The sequence below is a fragment of the Falco cherrug genome, chromosome 14, assembly GCF_023634085.1.
Source record: "Falco cherrug isolate bFalChe1 chromosome 14, bFalChe1.pri, whole genome shotgun sequence".
Lineage (NCBI taxonomy): Eukaryota > Metazoa > Chordata > Aves > Falconiformes > Falconidae > Falco > Falco cherrug.
In genome coordinates, this window is record NC_073710.1 from 3,130,266 (window position 1) to 3,152,628 (window position 22,363).

Genomic DNA, 22,363 nt, shown 5'->3' on the forward strand with positions numbered 1-22,363 from the left:
AAGTTGACAGTGTGGTATTTTGCTATATTTGACTTTCCACCTTTTAGGGCTGCATTTCATTTTAAGGACCAGAACAGGAAAAATCCCTTCTTTATTATAGTATTTCACTGGATACAGGAAGACAGAACAACTCATCATGAATAATTTAATCTTTAATAGAAAAACAGTTAATAAAATCACATATAAAAATAATATATTACCAGATTTATGAAAACAAGCACAGAGACATCTTGTTAATGTATTTTGCAAAGACGCTAATTAGACTTGTGTGCTTTGAGCTGATTGTAAATTAGACTCATTAGTATGTAATTGTCTTCTCTGTTCTTTCATGCTACAGTATGTAAAAAGCTGGAGCGTTGTGCAGAACAGTGTTGCACTGAGCTACGTTCTGTTGAGCTAATAATTGATGCAATGCATATCTGTAAATGGACGTGTTGCAGCTCAGCTATGACAAAGTCTAGCTTTGCATCTCCTTTTTAATGACTTAAATCACTGTCTTCCCAACATTGTATTAATTCCAACACCTTTCAGTATTTTAAAATTAATTTTTTTTGTGTATGGATGGAAGTTTGAATCCAATTAAAATATGTAAGCTTCTGAAAATAAAAACTGGTCAAAACATGTTTTATACTTGAAATAGTCATTAAATGAAAGTGAATGGGGTTTTTTGCCCTGTAGCTAGTGACTTAATTGGATACTTCTGGTTACTATATCCTTTAGAATTGAGTCTTGGAAAATTTAATCTTCTTTCTGGTTATTTAAATTGGAGGAAAAGAGAGAGCTTTCCTCCATTTTAGATTCCCAGTTGGCTACTAAAATTTCAGTAGTTAGACAGTGGACAGGGTTTTAAATACATCAAAATGAAGTAAGTATTCACTCTGTTCCCACAGAGGATTACTATGGTTAAAAACTGGCTTAGCAAATCAGCAAACTTTTGTTGCAGATGTTTAGGCAGATGGTTCCACAAAAGCACTTACTTGACTTCCTTTCATGTTTGAAAAATATTTATATTTTATGTAAGCTTTCAAAGTAGTTTATGGTAAATGTGTGCTGTAACTTGTTATTTCAAATGTAAATTATGCAAATGTTTATTTCAAAATGTATTGAAAGTGAATAAACTTTGATTCTTTGCCTCTTTTTAGCTGAAATACAGAAATACAAATTTATCATAAAATATATTGTGAAATATATTGGTAAAACACATTAGAATGAAACAAGACAAGGACAGAAACTATTTTAATTTCAAAGAATCATATGCTAAGGGGTAAATAAAATCTCCAGGAATATTTATTTCTGTTGTAGGCTATACTATCCCATATAAAATACCTTCCAGTGACTGATAATGGAATTTTTAAGTCTTGTCTATAATGAATTCAGACAAAACTAAAATCCTATGCACAGCCCTTCTATAAAGCAACATGCTATTGTTTTTTTCTAACAAAGACTTGGAAAATATACTCCTTTGACAGCAGTGAAATTGTCAAATTCAGCCTATCCCCTAGAGTGCCTGCTCTACTGCTCCTGCCCTTTTGTCATCGCAGAGATTTATACAGCCATTTGGTGAATGGGATCAGAAAAATTGATCCACCCTGGGAGACTGGGGGAGTGGATCAGGAGTGGGCCTGTCCAATCTATGTTGCTGTACACAGTAAGTGGTAGCACTGCAGCAGCAATTGGTGACCAGATAAAGGAGGAATGGCAGATGCCTGGATTTTCACTGGATGTCAGGATTGGCAAATACTTGCACTTTAAAGCTTAACTAATGTTCTGTCTAGAGGCATTTTTGCTGAGACATCTCATCAGCTAGCAAACAATGGTCTTCTGATTGCCACTACTTACATCACTTTTAGAATGATAAGGTGAAAGTACAGCCGAAGTTTAATGCTTAACATGGCTCATTAATGATTCCTTTTCATTGCTGATATTAATTTAATCACCCAGTTTTATGAAACCAACTTTAAGCATCTGCTAATATATTAGCAAGGAGTGTGGAGCTCTGGAAGGATGTCGGTAGAGTGGAACAGTTGACACTGAGGACCTGAAGTGCACACTATACATAGTTCAGGAGTATTTTACTTGGGACTATCTCTAATGAGGTCCTGTGGACCGAATGATTATGTGTGGTTGGATTGCAGTAGAGGTATGCTGTTGAATTTAGTCTTTCAATTTAGTCTGTTCTAAAAGGGAACCTTCCTTTAGTGCCAATGCTAAACCGTGTGAACCAAAAAGCAGTAAGTGGCAGTAACCGGGAGAGTTGCTTCAGAAGTGCACATGCTGTCCAAATCAAAACATGCATAATGCATCCATAGTTTTCTAGTGAATAAGGGGGGAAAAAAGAGCTAATGACTATAATGGTCTGTGTTTGAAAAGCCTTGTATAATACAGAAATGTAAAAATTTTTGTGGTGAAATTTCTCTGGGTAGTAGAAGAATTTTATCCTCAGTAGAATCTTTAAGAAGACTTGAGGCATTGTGGTCAGTGGATAAATGAAGAAAGGAGATGAGAATTAAGATACTCAAAAAACTAATCTGATGAAAATGGGCCACTTTGATCTGCTCACATATTCTACATGTGATAAATGATAAAGATTGTTGTATTGCCGCTGTGTAGTTGTAGGGTGAAAATTACAGTAGTGATTTTTTAAAAGAAACATGGTAGTGATGTTTCTGGAAGGATAAAATTTTAGGAAGGAATGGATTAGCTTTCTCCTGTGCATTTTGGTGAAGAGGCTTTGAGCTGGAAAGGGAGGGAAAGTATTTCCAGTTTCTAAACAATGAGAGTGAGAGTTACAAGTAAAAGAAATATCATGAATAGTGTATTTTTGCATATCACATCGCATACTGTTTTTCTTGGTGGCTGGGAGGCGAGAAAAGTCTTACCAAGGGATGATACAGAACAAAATGATAAAAATGTCCTTCTTTTACTTCAGTGTTAGTTTCATTGTGGTGTAGTCCCAGTGTCGGGGCTAAGAAACTCATGTTTTTAAGCTCCTTTTTGTTCAAGTAATTTAAGTAATGCAGCAATAGCTAGCTTAGAAGTTCTGCAAATACTCTTCAGGCAGTTGCTGATCATGTAAAAATCACTTCCTTTTTCAAAGACTCCTGTCAGTTTCACAGTTGCTTTCTGTTTTACCTCCTTATGCAAACCATCACAACCCTTACTGTTAAGTTTTGTGCATATGAAGCTGTTACTCAGTAGTGCACACACACACTTAAAATAAATAAAAGCAGAAATTTTATCTCACCTTTCCCTGTCACTGAACAACTATATTTTTTTTGCATCTGAGAGCACCATTGTATTTCTTGTTTGTGAAGAGGGCAGCTGGCTCCACAAGCACTCTTTGGCCTGCTTCATTTTCTAACGGGAAAGAACATACTGGCTGCCAGTGTTTGGTCATGTCTGGGTTTTTTTTTATTTGAGTTCATACAATAAGTGATACTTGGCAGCTTACTTCTTTTACTTGGAAAAGCTAAAAAAGATTCCTGGTTGAAGCAAATGGTTGTCCTCCATAGCTGGCTGTTATCTTTCTTGGAGCTGTACAGTTTTGCCAGTGAATTGGGGGTGAAGATGACGACTTCAGTTGCATCTTTGAACACCATCTTGTGAGTCCTGCACTGATCAATCCAATGTACCCTGGAGTATTCATATTACGGAGCAGACTTGCTTTGCTTTGATATGCCCTTTCCAGCAGTGAACCAGGAACGTGGGAGGGTGTGTGTTTTAGCTGTTTTACTCCTCTTTGGTGTATAATTTTACAAATGAGTCTCTTTCCCTCTAACTGAATCCATCCAGAAATTCTTAAGTTACTCTTAGACCTTTCAGGTATTACTTCTTTTCCTTCATTTAGTCAGTCACTTGCTGCTTTTCTGAAGAGGGAAGTCTGCTTGTCTTTGGCTGCCAGTTTCACGTCCCCCTTCTTTGCCTGCACTGGCACCTCTCAGCAAGGGTCCTTTGGATGAAATGCACATTCTGTACCTTATAATGGAAGAACTCTTCATTAGGGAGAGGCACTTGCTTTTAGAAGAGGGCTGTTCTGTAAGTCATTTGCCTTCTTTCTTGGAGCTAGCTGTAATTCACTACCAATGCAGCACTCCTGTTGCCAGTTACATAGAATTCCTCTGACTTTAGAGGCCAAGCTGAAAAGCTGAGCCAGAACTTGAAAGAGTGCTGCTTAATATTTTCAGTACAAGAAAGGTAAGAGACTTTGGAAAACATTCTTTGTTCTACAGCTAGCTATTAAAAATGCTAAGAAAAGAATGAACACCTGAGAAGATTTAAATTGAGTATCTTCAGCACCTCCATGAAGACACAAATGAAACTGCTTTCCTGTTGGAGCTGGCATCTGTAATCTTTATGTGGGCCATGTAGCTGAGGCATGTTGCATGCAGTAGACATGCAATATATTAATGCAGTAGAGTAGTGATGGTTTCTTTTACCATAAGATTGTATTGAGTGACCCAAAGATGAAGAGAGAATTTAATGCTGGACCTTGCACTGCACTGGTACCTTTTTCTCCGAGAAAAGTAATTGCCAGTAATACAAGGAGAGAATTATTTCTGAATAGAATCAGTCAACAGAACAGTGGTTGAAACAAGAATTACAGGAAACCTGAACATTTAAATTGTTTTCTTTTGCACCTTTACAATTTTCTGACTCTGTTTTCAGTTGATGTGCACTCTCTTTCCTTTCTTTAATATATATGACATTAAATCTAATTTGATCAAACTGAATGGATGTCATACAGTATCTTGACAAATGTAATGTATGGCAGTGGAAGAAAATGTCCATCTACTCAGTGGCTTTTTTGCACATGCTGTTTCCTGATTGCCATAAATGAAGAGTTTCTTTGTTTCCTTTAGAGGGTAGCTTCTTAAAGGCCTGAGAAGCTAAAAATGGATAAAACAGGCTGTAGTTCTGACTGCCAAATCTTCCTGTTATGTGGAATGTGTTTATACTGTGTCTCAAGAGAAAAGTCAAAGCAGAATTAATTGTACTTCCAAGATACTAGTCAGATTGCTTATATGTATTAATCTCTTTACTGCTTTTATATGATTTTCAGGAAGAATGTTACAGAACTGAGCCTGGAAGAGCTTGCATGTATGACAGGATCTTGAAATGAGCTACGTAAAGAAGCTCTGTAGATGCCTTTTAAGCCTTCCTAATAGAAACACCTCATAATCTTTGGGTATAGTTTTGTATAAGCTTCTTACTCATGTTAGACCATATTCTCTTTGTGTTTATCCATCTGATCAATACTGTTTAGTGGTTTGCCAGCCCATCAATTGCTTGCAGCTACATAAGCTCTCAGTGTAGCCTGATGTTTTTTGTGTGCCTCTTAAATGCACATTTTGTGTGCAGCTAAGTGTGATGAAGCAGTTCTTAGTTTGTGATTCATAACATAAACGTGGGTCTTTCTAGTCTGTGTGTCTGAATTTCTGGGTGTGAGATAGTATCCCGTGTATATTGTTGTGGCAGCTCTTTATGCAGGGCAATTCCTGCTGCTTTTAGTTCAACCTGTTTGTATAGAACTGTTGTTTGGACAGGACAGGATAAAATAGCATTCTTGCAAACCATTCACAAGTTAACAACTGATGATCATGAGATCAAACTAACTCAAGATAAAAATAAAATGTAGTTAAACCAGTCATTCATGTCTTGAAAACCAAGCTGTAATTCAGTTTTTGACCATTCTTCTGGGAGTAATGCAACATTTTAGTCATGACAAAATAAGGGCAGTTCAGCTGATACATGGCTGGAAGCTTCTTCCTTCATTATTATTCCCTATTGATGGTTTGGGGAAAAAAACCCAAACCCATAACTAAGGGGAACAATTCCAGGTGCATGTTTTTCTGCAGTGTGTGTGTATATATTTGTGTATCCTACATGTCCAATGGATGGGAGGGCATAAAAGGTCTTTATCTGTAATTGCAAGTGCTGTATCAGCCACTGAATTCTCTTACTGTTTCCTAGCTGTTAGAAGCAGTTACAGGTCAAGTCTGGACTACAGGACTTGTCAGACTATAGCAGAGATGACAATTTAATCTCTTAATCCTTCTTGCTCTTTAGACTTTCTCAGAAGAAACCTGAGAAGAAATCCATCCCCATAGTGGTGGCTTTCTCCTGTTATGGTGGACTAAATGCTTCTGCTATAGCTGCCTCCAGGTAGGCTCCTCTGTCATCCTCCGCATACCCTTGCGAATGCTCCATTCTTTCCCCTGTTACCAGCTCATTTGTTTTTATAAATGCACTTCACTACTCCCAGAAGTAGTGGTAGTTAAAGTGGATTTGGTCAGGTGTTCAGTTCAGAGTCCAGGTCTCTGGCTCATTTGTGGAGGATCCATGATTGTACAATTGTGGTTTTAGCAGAAAGCAGCCACTAACTGTTCTCCCTCCCCTCCCTTTTTTTTTTCTCTTGGTACAGTGCACGAGGTGTATGTGCTTGAAGACTTGATTGCTTTTTGTACTTTTCTCTGCCCTTCTTTCTTATGCAAAATTAACCCTCTGACATATGCACACAGTTGAATGCTTATTGTGGCCACTTTCACTTACACTTCAGTAACACTTTCTGTAGGAAACACTGTAGAGGTCTTTCGCTTTTGTCCTTGTTCACAAGAGAGGATAGCTCAGCTTTGGAGAAGATGTTTCTTGGCATCTGTTAAAATGGGAGTGTTGAGGGATTTATAAATGTGTACTCTGAAGTATAAAAGTGTGTTTATTTGTCTGAGTAGTAATTCACCAACTTGGCTGATTTTTATGTTAGAAATGAGGGTGAAACCCTGTCAGAAAACACCTGTATAAAGGCAGGTGAGTCTGTACTTGTCATGTTAAGCTAGTTAGTATCACTAGAAAGTTTAGTGAAACTTCAGGTACCTTTCAACTTTGTTTTGCTGAAAGATCGTTTTGCAGGCAGATCTACTTGGCAAACCAAGCTGAACTTTTTAGATCATTCTCATTTAAAATACTCTTTTGCATTATCTCACATAGGAAAAAGTTAAGCTCTTGAAGTTAATGCTCTACTCCTTGCTTTCTCAGGAATCCCAGTTACAACATTAGAAGGTATGTTGGAAATGACAGTGTTTGGTAAAGGCTGTTACTAGTTTTTTCTCTTTTTTGAAGAGTCTGATTCGTACAGATCTAGGGAAATTAATTCTTTAGCCTTTGAGATGGATCAACAGCTGTTAGACATCATAGACATGATCAAGACATAGCTTTCATCCAGAATACACTGAATCTATAATATTTTAATCTGTGTATGATTTGTGGCAGTGATACCATAGCTTTGCCTTAACTCTTTGTGGTTTTTACTGCTCATACGAGGTGATAGCTGTTTTCCAGGATATGTCAAACAGCATTAGCGTGTCTTAGAAAGATTGGCTATGCATTGTAGGAGGGAAATGACCTTTGAGTTAGTCTCACATCTGGCATTCCACACTGGCCTATTGCTAGATGTTTCAAAAGGAAATGGGAAATGCTTGCAAAGAACAAATGCCAGCCTGCCTTTTAGGAGAAAAAGTTTCTCCAAATGACATATTGGCTGAATTGCATCCCGCGGCATAAGATTACATTCATATATTTTCTCTATCTTCTTTAACTTTAGCTGTTAATATTACTTATCTAAATGCTTATCCTCTAGGCAGCCTTACTAAACATCTTAATTCTCTAACATCTTGTTGAGTGAGTTCTGTATCTTAGATTATTACATATATAAAAAAAAAAATCCTCTAGCAGTTTTAAGTTTGGTGTCTTAAGTAATTTCACCTGCTGTTTGGTTTCAGAGATCAGCAGTCCAGATTTAAAACATCCTTTAAAATATTACAACAATTGCCTATTAGAATTTTCATCTTGTCCTCATTCTTACTTGTTCTGGAGAAGTTGTCTTAATTCATTCACTGAATCATTATGAATTACATTCTGCTTTGGGAGATCAGGTTTCGCAGAGTTGCATTTAGATCCAGTAAGGATCTGAGAGAAGCACTATGGGTTCTAGTAATTATTTATTCTTGAGCAGCAGAAATCTTTTATATGCAACCATGTAAGTTACTAGTCATTTGTTCAATCAACTGAAAATGGGTAATCCACGGTATACAGAACGTATTCTTATGACACGGACTTTTGCTAAATTGATGTTCTGATTTCAGCATGAAATAAATTCATACGTGGATTAGTTCTTTTATGCTTTTCTTGTATTAATTTTTATATTTGCTGTGTGCATTTTTCCACCCCTGTGTTGAAGCTCCATTTTGAGGGAACTTATGCTGATACATATAACCTAAAAGAGCTCAGGAAGAGACGTACTTTACTAAGAATCAGGGTGACCAATGCAGTTGAAGCACTGACTGAACTTTTTGGCAAGGTTCCTATTGAAGTGATTATATGCTTTTGTATTGTCACTTAGCAGCAGGAAATCCTATCTGCCTCTGCTGAGACTCAACTAAATTACAGAAAAGGATGGAATAAATTTTGCTTTTTAGTGTAGATGATTGTATACAGCTAAGTAGAGTTGGATTCTGAACCTTAACCTGGATAATGTGCTAGACAAAGCACTTTGTCAACCGAGACAAAGAACAGGAAATTTTAGCTGGCCAAGCTTTGTCTTATGTCATTAAATTTTTCTGCATTTTATGGTCTAAAAATTGACATTATATGCAGGGCTCTGCCTCATGGAAATCAATCACTTCTGTAACAAAATAAAAGAAAAATCTGTATTAAGTCATTTAGGCTTTTTTGACCTAGAAAAACATTCAGAAAACAGATCATAATTTGCTGCTCTTGGTGATCTTGTTCCTGGAATAACTAAATCAAAATTTGACTACTGTTAAATCCAGGTAACTTTTTACTCCACAAACAAAAGCCAGTTCTGAATGTTAATCCACTTTGACTGAACTCCTTGGCTTTTAAATGTTACTATGAAGACCAGTAGTTTAAAGGGAAGGTCAATGAGGAAGTGTTTCAAAATACTAAATTATTAAAAACTGAAGAAATTTTTTGTAATAGAAGAGACAAACTTGCAGAAAGCTGAGCATGGGTATGCTTTTTGTGTCTGAGGATCTTGAAATTGATAAAGCATGAGAGAGCTAAGAAAGTGGTTTAGAGAAGGGTTCATAAAAAGGCTTAGATTACTGCTACCTGCTGAGGTGTAAAATGTTCTAATACAGCATATTTGGGGTTTGTTTAAGTACCACTTATAAGTATGTACCTTTCTGTTTGTTCATACTGTATAATGTAGACATGATCTTTTGGTGACTATGACTGTTAGTTTGCTTCTGTAAAAGAAATCATGGAAGGCTTCATCAGATAGGAAGGCTTCCACCCGTGTCCTCTGAACACTGCTTGAGCAGATTTCTGCTTAACTGCAAACATGCTAATGTTCAGACACATACAATGTGCAGACCACAGTGGGATATAGAATAGCTGGTAGTCTTCATGTATTAAATTTCTTGATTTTTCAAACTTTTTGTCTGATACTCTACATTTCTCCCTTTTTTTCTTCATCCAGGAGCCTGAACAGAATTGACCAGGGCAGTATTTTGCAAATTACTACCCATTTTCATTATAGGTCAGAGATCATTGGCAACTGATGACTTACCACTTGCTGTGAAACTTTGACGCTTCTGGCTTTTTGGTTTTCAGGGGAAGTCACCACAGTTGGCCTGCAGTATGGTCTAGCAACATTAACAAATGACTGCTACTAAGTTATTTGCTCTGTCATTTGCCATGTTGTGAGAGTAAAGCCCAGAGGCCCTGCTGGTGGAGCCACAGGAAAAGAAGATACTGCTTAGGAAGCTGAACAAAGAAAATAAAATAGATTTCTAGAATAGTGTACATAAACAGTGAGTGTGATGGTGGCTATGTTTATCATCTGCAATATGGCAGTTCTCTTTTTGGATAATTAATATTTTTTTCCTTTATTTTCTAGTCACTGTGTTCCACTTGAGTTCTGTAGTTCAGTTAGATAATAAAATATATTAGGATTGGCAAGATAATTCTAAAAACATTTTGTTTTCCTTTGTGAGCAGAAAATGTGAGTTCAGGTGCTTGGTTAAAGAAGCTTGTGCTTATTTAGAAGCCATAAATAAAGAAAAAAGCTGTGTGTTTTTGTGCTGCATTATGGATTGTCCTTACTATATGACCATTTTTCCATACAAACTTAGTACAAAAGCTGTGATGTCATTGTTTTATGTATGCTTTGTTTTAGATATTTTCATGTTTCCTTTTTCTTCTCCCTTTCATCAGACATTTGCTGACCAGGTATTTGGTATCTTCAGCTGGACAATTCCCATTGCTGTAGCCTTTTCTTGTTTTGGTGGACTTAATGCTTCAATTCTAGCATCATCAAGGTAGCGCATTGCTTTCTGTTTGATAAATATCCATAAGTAATTTTACATACTACTGTTACACTCATTTATTATGAGAATGGCAAAAATACTTCCGTAACTGAACCTAGAATGAATAATCACAATAAAAACCTAAATAAACTCTGTGTGTGTGTACATGCACCCTGAACACTGCCTTACTTCCCCAAAGTGCTCCTAGCTGTATGCAGAGTACAATTACAGATCAAATGAATGTTGTGTGTATGGTGAGTCCTCAGGCCTTCTGATTATTTGGATTGAGCTATCTTCCATTTTACTTGATAAAATAGTTCTAGCAAGTTCTTGTTTTCAAATGCATGTACTTGAAACTTACTGACTTTTTAAAATCAGTATAATTAAGGTTTTTTCCAAGTAAAAAGTTTTACAAGTTGCTACTGCTATTAAGCTGCAGTCCAAAAGCTTAGGATAGTATAGAAGTATATACAGTACAGAAGCTTTCCTCTGAGCACTGATTAGGGATGTGAACAGTGAAAGTTTTAAATGGATTTACTCAGGCATTTGAAGATCTTTCCTATCCATTGAATGTATGTGCAGTGCCTCTGAGAACAGATATGGACATGGTCTGGTGAAGTAGTCTATATAGAACAAGTTGCAGCTGATAATAAAATGATGTGTCTGTGTGTTCTTTGAGTATGTGGTCCAGTGACCTTTTTAGACACCTGGTTGGCAGCTCTTCCGGTTGGCATCGAAAACTATTCTGCTACGAGCTAGAATGTTTTCAGTGCTAGCTTTTAGAATATTTTGAAACAATAGAAATTTATTTCCATTACTGTAGATGTTTTCTATTATACCTGTAGGATTGTTTTTTTTTTTCAAAAATTGCCATTAACAGCATGTTCCTAAAAGCTTATATAGCTTTTAATGGTTGTTGTACAGTACATCTTTACAAGAAGGGTTGAATCCATGTTCCTGTTCAAAGGATGGAAATTGTGGTGTAAAATAAAGTGTGTTTAAAAAAACCCAAAAACCAAAAAGTGGTGTAAATACTTATTTTGACTGGCATTTTTCTTTGATTTTCTGTAATACATTCTGTCTCACCTATGGCCTCAATATCTGTTTTCTGACCTTTCCCCCCCCCCCCCCAGGCTATTTTTTGTAGGATCTCGAGAAGGTCACCTTCCTGACCTGTTGTCTATGATCCATATAAGGAGGTTCACACCTGTGCCAGCACTGCTTTTCAATGTAAGTTATTACTGCTTTTCAGCTGTTCAGATGTGACTATATGTATTAAAAAATCACATGAGAGAACTTCCGATTTACCGTCATCAAGGTGGTTTCTGAGAGAGTTACTCTTTGAGGCATAAAATTATGCCAGACACCAAGGATATAAGGTGTAACTTTAAGGCAAAAAGCAGCAAACCCAGTAAGTTTCAAACTTCTGTTGTTCATCTCACTCTTCTTCTTTTCTGACAGTGTGCTATGACCCTTATTTACCTGGCTGTGGAAGATGTCTTCAAGCTTATTAATTATTTCAGTTTCAGTTACTGGTTTTTTGTTGGTCTGTCTATTGCTGGGCAATTATATCTACGTTGGAAGGAACCAGATCGACCCAGGCCCCTTAAGGTAATATTTACTTATTACAGAAGTGTTTAAAATCCTTGTCTTCCACATAATGTAAAAGTGCTGCCTAAAATCTGGACCATAAAGCTATGTCTGAAGATTACTAGTTGATAAGGACATAAAACATGGCTTCCATTTTATGTTGTACCATTAAATCTAGCTTGTCTGCTAGATAAGAGTAAGTGATTGCTGTAATAATACACTCTTTTATTGTACGTTAGCTCAATCAGTGTCTCTCCTCTCCATCAGCTGGAGAATGTCTCAATAAGCTACATAGTAGTTAGCCTTTTCTCTTGGATTAGAAATCTCTAGTTAGGAATGCTTAAGTTAATTAATTCTGTCAGTATGGATCACATTTAGCTCTGATGGTGTTTCAGTGCAGTATCTGATCGTTTTATCATGTTCTCATACTTTAAATAGATAACTCTACACAAAAAACCACATTGTTTCCTGAGTTATACTGGATTCATGCTACTGTACAGTTCTTTCAACGCAGCAGAGTTACCATACTTGATTACTTTTGTAGTTTTTAGCAGCCGTTCTATTCAAGAATTATTCTGCAATTTGTTTATGGTTCTAAATACTCAGATGTATAAGAGGAAGAGCAGGTAATTTCACAAAGTGGGCTTGAGTGGGCCAAGTCTGTAACTCACCAGAATGTTTGTAACTGTAGACAACAAATATTTCAATAACATTCTGTTCTGATTTTCTGTCTCCAGCTGAGTGTGGCTTTCCCAATAATATTCTGCATATGCACAGTATTTCTGGTGGTAGTGCCACTCTATAGTGACACTATAAATTCCTTGATTGGAATTGCCATTGCTTTATCTGGAATTCCAGTCTTTTTCTTGGGAGTCTATTTGCCTGCATCAAGGAGACCTCGGTTTATCAACAAAATTTTAGGTAAGTTTCTTTGTAGATGGAGATGCTGTTAGGAAAATTGAGTAAGTGAATCTCAGTTGATGAAAAGGGCTGTGGTCAGCCGTCCCCAGGCAGCAGTACAGTACCCACAGAGCCACTTGCACCCCCTAGCAGGATGAGGGAGAGAATAGGAAGAACAAAGGTGAGAAGAGTTGTTGGTCAAGATAAAGACAGTTTAATAAGTAAAGGAGAGAGGGGCGGAAAACCCTGCTGCTGCAAAGGCCATCAGTGACCACTTCCCACAAGCACACCACTGTGCAGCCAGTGTCTCCAAGCAACAGCCACCTTTGAAGACACGCTCCCACATGCATTTCTTCCTCTACCTGTTTTTATTATATGGCATGAAATACCCCTTTGCCTAGTTTGGGTCAGGTGTTCTGGCCATGTCCTGTCCGAACTTTCTGCCCATCCCCATCCTGCTGATTGCAGGGACCAGGGACAGCAGAGTGGGAGGTAAAAAAAAAACCAAACAAAACCGCAACCCTGATACTGTGCAAACACTGTAGCCAAAACATCGGTGTGTTACCAACACTGTTTGAGCTGCAAACCCAGAACGCAGCACCAGATGGACTGCTGTGGAGATAACTGCATCCCAGCCAGACCCATTAAAGAGGTGTACTGGTTTTATATATGTGTTTACACCCAGATTTTTTTTACTGTGTGTTTAAAAGACCATCCACTTCCTACAGGCTTTGTCTTGTAGTTCTTATACATTTTATACATTTTTATGTGTTTTTTCTCAATGAGGCATATGAAAAGTCTTTTTCATAAGCAAGGTTGATGACTGTAAAAGGACTGGACATTCTTGGTAATGCAAGCTAACTGTCTGTGGATTCAGTCATTTGAAGATACGTAGCTTTTATGTCAGTCACAGATGGAATTTTTCCTTCTGTTGAATTGCTGCAGTTAAATTATAAATTTTTCTCCAGCAGTTGTCATTGTTACTATGTAAGAAAACCACATAGTTTGTTTATAGCATAAAGTTTAAGGTTTATGGTGTAATCTTAGAATGCTACAGGATGTGGTACTGCAGTAGCTAGTGAATATGTAAATACTCAGTAACCTGTTCACTTTCCTGTGCGCTGTTTGTCTTAATTTTTTTTATTCTGCCAATTTTACACTCTTAATTATAGAGAAAAAATATTTTACTTCAGTTACTTGGCAGGGTGCCTAAGAAGAAAACCACCTTAGGCTATCAAAAGAACAGTTCTAAACATCTGTTTAAAAAAAAATGAGTGGAAGACACTTTTTGTATTAGCTTTTATTGTTTGCTTCCCCTTAAGAGAAGTTAGGCAACATTCTTGATAACTAACTTTCATTAGTGAGATACATGTTGTGTGATTAAGAGTTGAGATAAATGACTGTTCTTCTGATTTATCTTCCAATTTCCTATGCAGGTGCAGTCACACGAAACATGCAGCTGCTCTGTTACTGTGTTTTAACGGAGATGGACACAGATGAAGAAAAGAAGTTAGAAACCAAATCCAACTAAAATTTCAAAGCCATTACAAGAAACAGGAGGGAGGATAAAGCGATTACGACAACATAAGGGAAGAGATGGAACTGGAAAAAATGGGAAAACTGTTTCCAGTGGTCTTTCAGAAACACTGAAAATGTACTTACTTGCTGTTGGATTCCCACATAGATAGTGTCCTTGTGTCACCCTCCTAAACTGTGGCATATTTTCAGGGCATTTTCCTTGGATAATGATTACCTATTCATTTCAGGCCCCACGTGCTATGCGTCAATACTGTTCCTTCTTCAGAATTGGTATTAAAATGGTAAGAGCTAATGGATCAAACTAGATTTCTGCAGAACCAGGTGGTGAAGTAATGCATTTTTAAGTTAGACTGAAAACCACACTGACTCAAAAGACCAAAAGTCATTTCCAGCTTAATTCTGATGGATGTTTGCATGAAATGATTTGCTGTGCTATCAGAGGACAACTGGTCACAACAAACTACCTAATTTGTCATTATTAGCAGAAAAATTAATAAAGTTGTGCTACATTATTTAAAGACTGAGCCAACCTTTCTCCCTTGAAAGTATTTTATTCTATACACTGTGTGGAAATGGGGTATCTGACTGTGGCAAGGATTTAATCAAAGCAGCACCCTGGCACTAAAGATGCCATAAAAAAATATATGATGATGATTCTTTCCTGTTAGCTTGTTAGTACTTGGTCAACTCCTGATAGGCTTTATGAAACTTCCAGAATTAAAATGTTCAGTTTGAAGCTTGTAGGCGTTTGTTTCTGAACTGTTTCAGGGAACACACATTAGCAGTGTTACCTCAGCAGTCAGAAAATTTCCTTTCTAGATTTCAGTGCTGTCCACTAGAAAATGACCATCCAAAACCTCACAGAACAAACCACCTTTTTTCTTCTATAGCAGAAGTTCTGTGGCAGCAACTATATCTTGAAAGCTAAGTAGCAGGGAGAGAAAATAGGAAAACAGCAATAGAAAGTATTGCAATCAAGACTGATGCTAATTAGCAGTAGCTGTAATTTCAAAGCTGTAAGCCTAACATCAGGACACTGATACTGAATCTTGGTGCGGCAAAAGGTAACATGAAGCCAGACCGTTTGGCTAATGAAGTGAGATACATTTCAAAAACATACCTCGAATTTTTATCTTCATTCAGGGTGTTTATCTCAGTTGACCTGAGTTTCTCCTTGTGTGCAGCAGATCTTGCAGTCACAAGGTGTCGGCTGAAGCAATGCGCGCTGCACCACACTTGTGTCAGCCACCTGAATAATATGGAGAATATTTGGATTCTTGCACCGACTCCCTGACCACGGTTATCTTAAAAAAAAAAAAAAAAAAAAAAAAAGCTACAGAAAATGGCAAATGGTAGTCAATTGTGAAGACTAACAAAATGGAGTCTCGGGCTACCTTTATGAAGCAGCATGTGGATTTAAGATAGTTAAATTCTAGCTAGGGAATATTGCACATAGTTGGCAGGTAAACATGTAGGGTCTTTTCTGTATTTAATGAAAACTAGCATTTAGTTATTATAATACAGCTTTTTAATCTAGCATATGATCAGAAGGAATTCAGTGTCCAAGTTGAGACCTCTGTCCAGTGGGCAAGCATAGCTTTTAACGGGGTAGGGTTGTGGCATAGGTCAACGGCCCTATTAACCCTTCTGTGAAACAAAGGAAAAAAATATTTTGCCTCCAGTGCCTTGGCACCACCAGCCAGAACTGACTGACATAAAGTCACTACTGCAACCTACAGCTCATGAAATATGCTCATCTAATACTCTATTTTTTTGGTTGGTTTTTTTTTTTGTTTTTTTTTTTTTTACAGACTCAAGTAGGAGTGTTGAAATACTTTGTGTGTCCAAACAGGTAAGATTAAGCTGTTTTAAAGATGCATGAATGCAAGTTAAAATGCTGCCATGGCTTCACCTGAACCAACTCCTATGATCTTTAAATGAGTAGAGAAAACTTAGTCAAAAATTCTTTATTTACAAGTTAAATGCACATACATTGTTCTACTCCAATAGTAAAATTATTGGGGAGAGATCCCACAATAAAATGGACAGGAACAAGGCATTTCATATGCTCAAACAATTCTAAAGAAAGTAACTTGAAACAAATTACTTGAAAGTAACTTAGGAACAAATACAGTAGAAAGCACTAGGACAGAGTCCCTTTTTCCATGACTTCCACCTGCCGTCACAGCAGACATGCTGATCTTCTTGTGGAACCTGACACGTAAGTCAGGACCAAAGGGCTGCTGCCAACAGTACCTCCATACAGAATAGTCCAGGTACAAGTGCTTGGGCATGCAGCACTGGGGGGGGCGGGGGGGGGGGGCGGGGGGAAATCCTTCAGAACTTCAGCATCACAGAACAGGCAGAAAAATCTTTTAAAGCATGTATTATCTTTTGCTTAGAACAAAAAAAATTGTGTTGTCAAGTGGCCATATTAACACCCATCTGTTTAATACCTACCAGCTGAAGTTGGCAGCTCAGATAGTAAAAGCTTTTAGCATTTACTGGAATCCCAGTCTCGTATCTAATGCTCAAGCCCAGTCAGTAAGCATTATGGTGAACCATGCTAGTCACCAACTTAGAAAGCCAGACAGGCAAAAAATTTAGCTTAAAGCTCATCCATGTAAAGATTAGTTTCCTACTGTCCCAATGCGCATAGCTTTTACTGGAAAGTGGTTTTCCAGGATTGTTTTGTGGTTTGGTGGTTTTTGGTGTTTAGGGTTGGGTTTTTTTGTTCAACATGCTTAAGAACAGCCATCAGCAGCTGTCTGGATTTTCAGTTCTACTGCAACAGTAGAATTTCTTCTTTGTTATGCATTTCATCTTCAAGAAAAGGGCTGTTAGTCAGAATCCAGATCCTGGATGTCATCATATCCAAATTCCTGTAGAACCTCCTGTCGATATTTGTTCCATGTTCTTCTCCTGTAACATTGGTCCTCGTCACTGAAGCTCTCTTCAGACTCTGAAGAAAGAGCATCAACACTTGTAGATTATCTCTTCTTTTTAAACTATTAATCAGACTATTTTAAGATTCTTGAGTAACTAACAAGCACAAAGTCTGAACAATGTCTGTATTAGGTGAGGTTTGGAATTAAATACCTGGTTGGGGAGTTAAAAAAGCTGAGGCAGGGTTCCACAAGAATGTGGAACCAAGTCATCTATCGTTCTAAAAGCAAGCAATCCTTTGCAACTGCAGCAGCGTGGAGTTCTTAATTCTGACTTTGCAGAAACACTAAGATAGGTCCTTTGTAGTGCCAAGAAAGATGATCCTTCTCAAAACAAATTTAACCAGTTATACGAGCAGAATACTACCCCAGCAGTGCTCCGTTAGTTGCTTTTTTAGAGATAGTATGTAAAAAGGATGGGATTTATATGCACAGCATGAAAGCAAACAGTGTTTACGACAGGCATACCTTTTTCTCCATCACCATCTTCCTCAGGTAAGAATTCATCTTCATCAGGATAATCATTACGCCAGTTATTTTCATCATTTTCATCATCTTCATCTTCATACACTTCCCCTGGAACATGCTCATCGTCTACCTGCATGTCAACACACAACATACCATTCACTATAAATACACGCGGCATTAACCAGTTTTTCATCCACCTATGCAATACTATACAGATCATAAAGAGCCCAGAGATACTTATCTACTGCACACATAAGTAATTCTGCAGTTGCAATGAAGCATGCTGCAGAAAAATTTGTCAGTATATTCGCCATAACATAGCAATCTGCTTAATGAAAAATCAGTTAAGTCATGCATTTACATGTTCCACTTCACCATTTAAATGCTAAAGTTAATGTCTAAATTAATCCTACTCACTTCAGCAGTAATGTAATAGATCAACGAAAAGAAAAGAGTAGCTTCAGGTTCCCGATAGGCGAATCTATTGATCACAGTATCTATATGATAGAAGACTAAAGCTTACATTTAACATCTTAACTCCACAGTCACTGAAAGACAACTCTAATCTTAATAAGAGATACTTTTTTGTAATAAAGTCCTCAAACACTGAAAAAGTTGTCCCCTCCCCTTGTTTGTTTTTTCACTCAACCATATTTAAAACTACATTTTAATCGCTGCCTCCTAATCACAAATGAGACATGAATTACTTAAGTAATGAACATTTGCATTCAGAATTGATTTTGCAATTTGAAGCCAGACAAATTCTTTTGAGTACCTGAGCACTATCCCTTCACTTTTCATTGTTACACCATCATTTGCTTGAATCAACAGTAACCTGCAGGAACAGGTTCTGGCAGTTACAAAAAGCCCAACACAAAAGTCACTGACCGTATGTGTAGTGTCTCAAAGCATCTTTCTTGGCATGGCAACTTTTAATGATAGGACTTTAAGCATGTTCATTTGTGACCTTGCTATTTAAGGAAGGCCTGTTTTCCCACATCCTTACCAGTTCATAGTCTTCTCTATAGGGCTGTACAGAAAGAATATTTTGGATCCAACCAGGGGCTGATGTTTCCATGCAGTAGATGTCATAAACATACTCATCTTCTTTCTCGTGATGTTCTTTTTTACGATCTTCAGAAAGATTTAAACGCTCACGGATCATCTCTACTGCATTGCAAAGAATCACATCTGGATCAGTCTTCTGAGAAAAAATAAAAAAAAAATATGCATATTTCCACTGAAGCCGTGTACACAAAGTCTTATGTTACAGCCAACAGTTTTCTTTGTAAACAGTAGCCAACAGCTAGTTACGGATGACATTCTGAAATCTTAAACCAAAACACTTTTCTACTAGAATGCTGATATTTAGAACATTAGCAATCTAGAACAGAGACACCAAAGAATTTTCCAGTTACTGTAGTACTATTCATCCATACCTTGTTTCAGATAATAGGAGAAAACTTCTGGGACAAGTTCATTAGAAGGTACTGGAGGGGATATGACTAATCCCATAGAACTGTTCATCTGTTTCAGATGACATGTTGGTTGAAAAAACAAGTTTTTAGACAGCTAGTGCTTTGCAGAGCAGTACACTTGCAGCACTGCAGGAAAGATGTGCATACAGCAGCACAGATACTATGCAAGCAGACTGCAGTACACGAAGTGTGCAATGAAAATGGCGCAGATTAACAGGAAAAGGCTGACAGGCCTTACAAATAGGCTTTTCATATCCTCGCTTAAACATTAACACGGAAGAAATTTTTTCATAGTTTCTCCTTCCTAATAAATTACTTGCAATGTGACCTTTACTTGAAAGGTCTACACAGGCAGATTTTTGTTGCCAGTTTTTCTCTGCTAGTGCTTTTCAGACTTACCTTGTCCAATCCACAGTGGTGTCTCCTGAACTACTTAAGTAATTCTGAGGAACAGCTACAGACCAGCCTTTCATTCATGTCTAAATACGTATAGAATGAAAAAGAAAGCTTACTTCTTTCAACCCTTACTGTTAGCTCTAAAAAAGTTGAAACTGAGGTAGCATCAGAATTTTCATTTTTGGTTTTCTAATCAGCAGTGTGATAGACAACAATTAACTAACGGATCTCAAATGCCTGTTTGAACTACTTGCTTAATAGAAAGCAAGAGCTCGTACTAAAGTCTGATGGCAAAGCCCTGAAATAACCTGTAAGAAACGCTGAAGGATGACAGCAGGCTGGGCTCTTGCTCATCCAGGCATATTTTTTAACGCTAAGCAAGTTTTCCTCAGAGCTGTTATGGGCTGCGTAAGTAAAGCATTCACATGCACTTGCATGCACAGAAGGAACTACTAAAGAAAGTGTCCACAGCCCTCTTACCTTCTTTTCCATATGGTTATGAGTTTCTAATACAAAATCTTCTTAACACTGTATACAGGGCAACCCTACACAGAAGGCAGAACTTCTGCATACTTAAAACCACGCTAGCTATCAGACAAATACTCCTCCAACTGAAAACATACCTAACTCATAATACCAATGAAAACAGGATATAGGGGCTTAAGCAACCTGTCAAACACCTAGAGTTCTGCTAAAAACAAAATATACAATGAAACCTTATATTGGAATTATAAGGAGGCTCAGAAGTCTTTCGCTTGAGTGAATCTTGCCTACAAGTGACATTCCGAGACATCTGGGTAGATGAGAAGACACTGAATTAAATTTTTTGTTTTCTAGGTAGCAAGAAGTTAATAAAAAAAAAACTCAAGAGGTCCACCTGACAGATGAACATGAGAATTTATACATCAGAACAGGGTACGGGCGGGGGGGCAGGGAAAGGTGGTACAAGCCCTTCCTGTAGCAGTCAGCTCCACACAGCTGTCTGTCTCAATGTTAGCACTTCAAGATCCCCATGAAAGTTACTCCCTGTACAATATTCTGACTTGCAAATATTCAGTTAAAGCTCCTGTTAAACAGTGGAATACTTACAATGCAAAAAAACCTTCCACAGCAGTCAGTCTGCCCACATGTACCAGTCAACAGTGATACCAAAGCACTTCAAGCATACCTAAGTTCGTTTGCTGACCTGTGGGTTTGCAGCAGTTACACTGGACTCTCCTACCACCTCCTCCTCTTGTACAATATCAAACAACTGGAATTTTCCACAGCAGTCCGAACTCTTATGAACAGCACTGTTCTCCTCCTGCGAAGCATCTTCTGTCGCTTCAGAGTCTGATCTGTCACCATCAATTGATGTCTCGCCATTTATGACAGGTGCAACTGTTTCAGTACAGTTAGGTCGATTGCTGGCTATTACACGATAACGGTTTTCCTTCCTTTTTGCTTGCTTGGAAGAACGGAGGTCCTGAATGATTCGCTGAGTGCTTCCTAAAGAGGGTCGCAGACTTTGAGCTTTGTTTCGAGTGATTGCTTCTTGAATGTATTTCTGAACTGGTTCATTCTGGGTAGAGGAACGAAATTGAAGAAGAATATAATTATGTCATCAACACAGTAAGTCATACTACTTCCTTGAAGTGACTAATAACTACTACTATAGGTGTCTCCTATTTGAGGACTGCAGTACCAATGTTCCTAACATTAAAGTAATTTTTACTACTGCTTTAAGCAACACAACTATCAACATTCTCTCGATAAGGGGGGGGGGGAGGGAAAGTGTAAGGTGTTTGTAAATTGTAAGACTTCCAGTTTGATTTTCAAAGAATATGCTTTGTGGTACAGAATAACCCTCCAAACACATACCTTTGGAAGACTGCAATAGTCCTAAATTTAAGGCATAATACCCCTTACAGTCTCTGTAAAGACCAGTTCCCAAGACACCTGTTTTATTTGATATAAAAGGCTGTACAGTGGAAGCCTTTTAGGGCTGAGATTTAGCACCTCAAACAGCAGAAATTCAGGCTTCATTTATCGACTGTTCTGCAGGCAGTAGGTGGAGAACAATCTGTACAGACAAGTCAGTGCTGGACACAGCTCGTCACGGTGGTCGCTCTGTGCTACCTTGCTCCAAGTGCCGGTGTGCTCCTGCAGCAGGGGAGGGAGTGCTGCTTGCCCCTGGCCACCAGAACAGGCCGGCTGCCAGATGCTGCTGTCCGGGCTACCAGCCAGAGCAGCGCAGCCACGAGGGATGCCGAAAAAAACGGCGTAGAGCTACACTGTCAACCCAGAGAGCGCGTGCTGCTTTCAAACGCCCCTTCAGCTGTATAAAGAACTGACCCGGCAGGATCCAACCGCCGCGGCCCGCCTGACCGACACCAGTCCCGGCCCGCAGCTGCCCGCCTGACCGGTTCCGCCCCGGCCCGCACCGGCCTACACCGGCCCCTGCCCGCAGCGGCCCAGCACCTTGGAGGACACGGTCGCCACCAGCTTGAAGAGGCTCCTCTCCACCGGCTGGGCACCGCCGCGCTCCGTGCGCAGCCGTTTGCAGGCGAGCAGCAGCGCCTCGGCCGGCTCCGTCCCGCCGCGCTTCCGCTTGACGCGCAGCACCGCCGACCGCTCCATGGCGCCGCGCGGAGCGGAGGGAAGGGGCGGGCGCGGCCCCGCCCCCCGCGCGGTGCATGCCGGGCAGGCGGCGGGGCGCGTGCTGCGAGGCGGCCGGAGGGGT

The 22,363-nt window shown here is 38.7% G+C and overlaps 2 protein-coding genes and 1 long non-coding RNA gene across 9 annotated transcripts in view; 2 read left to right on the top strand and 1 right to left on the bottom strand.

Moving 5' to 3' along the window:
• The window catches only part of SLC7A6 (solute carrier family 7 member 6), a 29,953-nt gene extending 15,075 nt beyond the window's left edge, over positions 1–14,878 (top strand). For all 6 annotated transcript variants that reach the window (XM_055726328.1, XM_055726325.1, XM_055726327.1 and 3 more), the window contains 5 exons: positions 10,234–10,337; positions 11,459–11,555; positions 11,787–11,936; positions 12,653–12,836; positions 14,252–14,878. In XM_055726328.1, coding sequence (XP_055582303.1) covers positions 10,234–10,337; positions 11,459–11,555; positions 11,787–11,936; positions 12,653–12,836; positions 14,252–14,346 — 630 coding nt within the window. In that variant the 3' untranslated portion in view covers positions 14,347–14,878. The remainder of the gene's footprint in view (positions 1–10,233; positions 10,338–11,458; positions 11,556–11,786; positions 11,937–12,652; positions 12,837–14,251) is intronic.
• LOC129737329 (uncharacterized) lies at positions 5–10,226 on the top strand. The gene is made up of 3 exons (XR_008735064.1): positions 5–5,185; positions 6,067–6,162; positions 7,033–10,226. It is a non-coding gene; the product is annotated as an uncharacterized LOC129737329 (long non-coding RNA).
• A 1,428-nt stretch (positions 14,879–16,306) lies between the features above and the next one.
• SLC7A6OS (solute carrier family 7 member 6 opposite strand) lies at positions 16,307–22,299 on the bottom strand. 2 transcript variants are annotated; one of them, XM_055726329.1, is made up of 5 exons: positions 22,102–22,299; positions 20,828–21,202; positions 18,774–18,968; positions 17,768–17,897; positions 16,307–17,316 (listed from the first exon to the last, which is right to left on the bottom strand). In XM_055726329.1, the coding sequence occupies exons 1-5, from the start codon at positions 22,258–22,260 to the stop codon at positions 17,195–17,197; spliced, it is 981 nt and encodes a 326-aa protein (XP_055582304.1). In that variant the 5' UTR covers positions 22,261–22,299; the 3' UTR covers positions 16,307–17,194. The 2 variants fall into 2 exon arrangements, with proteins under 2 accessions (XP_055582304.1, XP_005444699.2); XM_005444642.3 differs by having other exon boundaries at positions 18,774–18,971; positions 22,102–22,298.
• Between the last annotated feature and the right edge of the window lie 64 nt (positions 22,300–22,363).

Bases quoted from the DNA above. Each gene is read 5' to 3' on its own strand.
- SLC7A6OS (XM_005444642.3), bottom strand. From the start codon at position 22,260: ATGGAGCGGTCGGCGGTGCTGCGCGTCAAGCGGAAGCGCGGCGGGACG. The intron at 18,972-20,827 runs GTCAGCAAACGA...ATTTTTTCTCAG, and splicing joins TAACTGCTGCAAACCCACAG to AAGACTGATCCAGATGTGAT. The intron at 17,317-17,767 runs GTATGCCTGTCG...CTCTTTCTTCAG, and splicing joins AGATGGTGATGGAGAAAAAG to AGTCTGAAGAGAGCTTCAGT.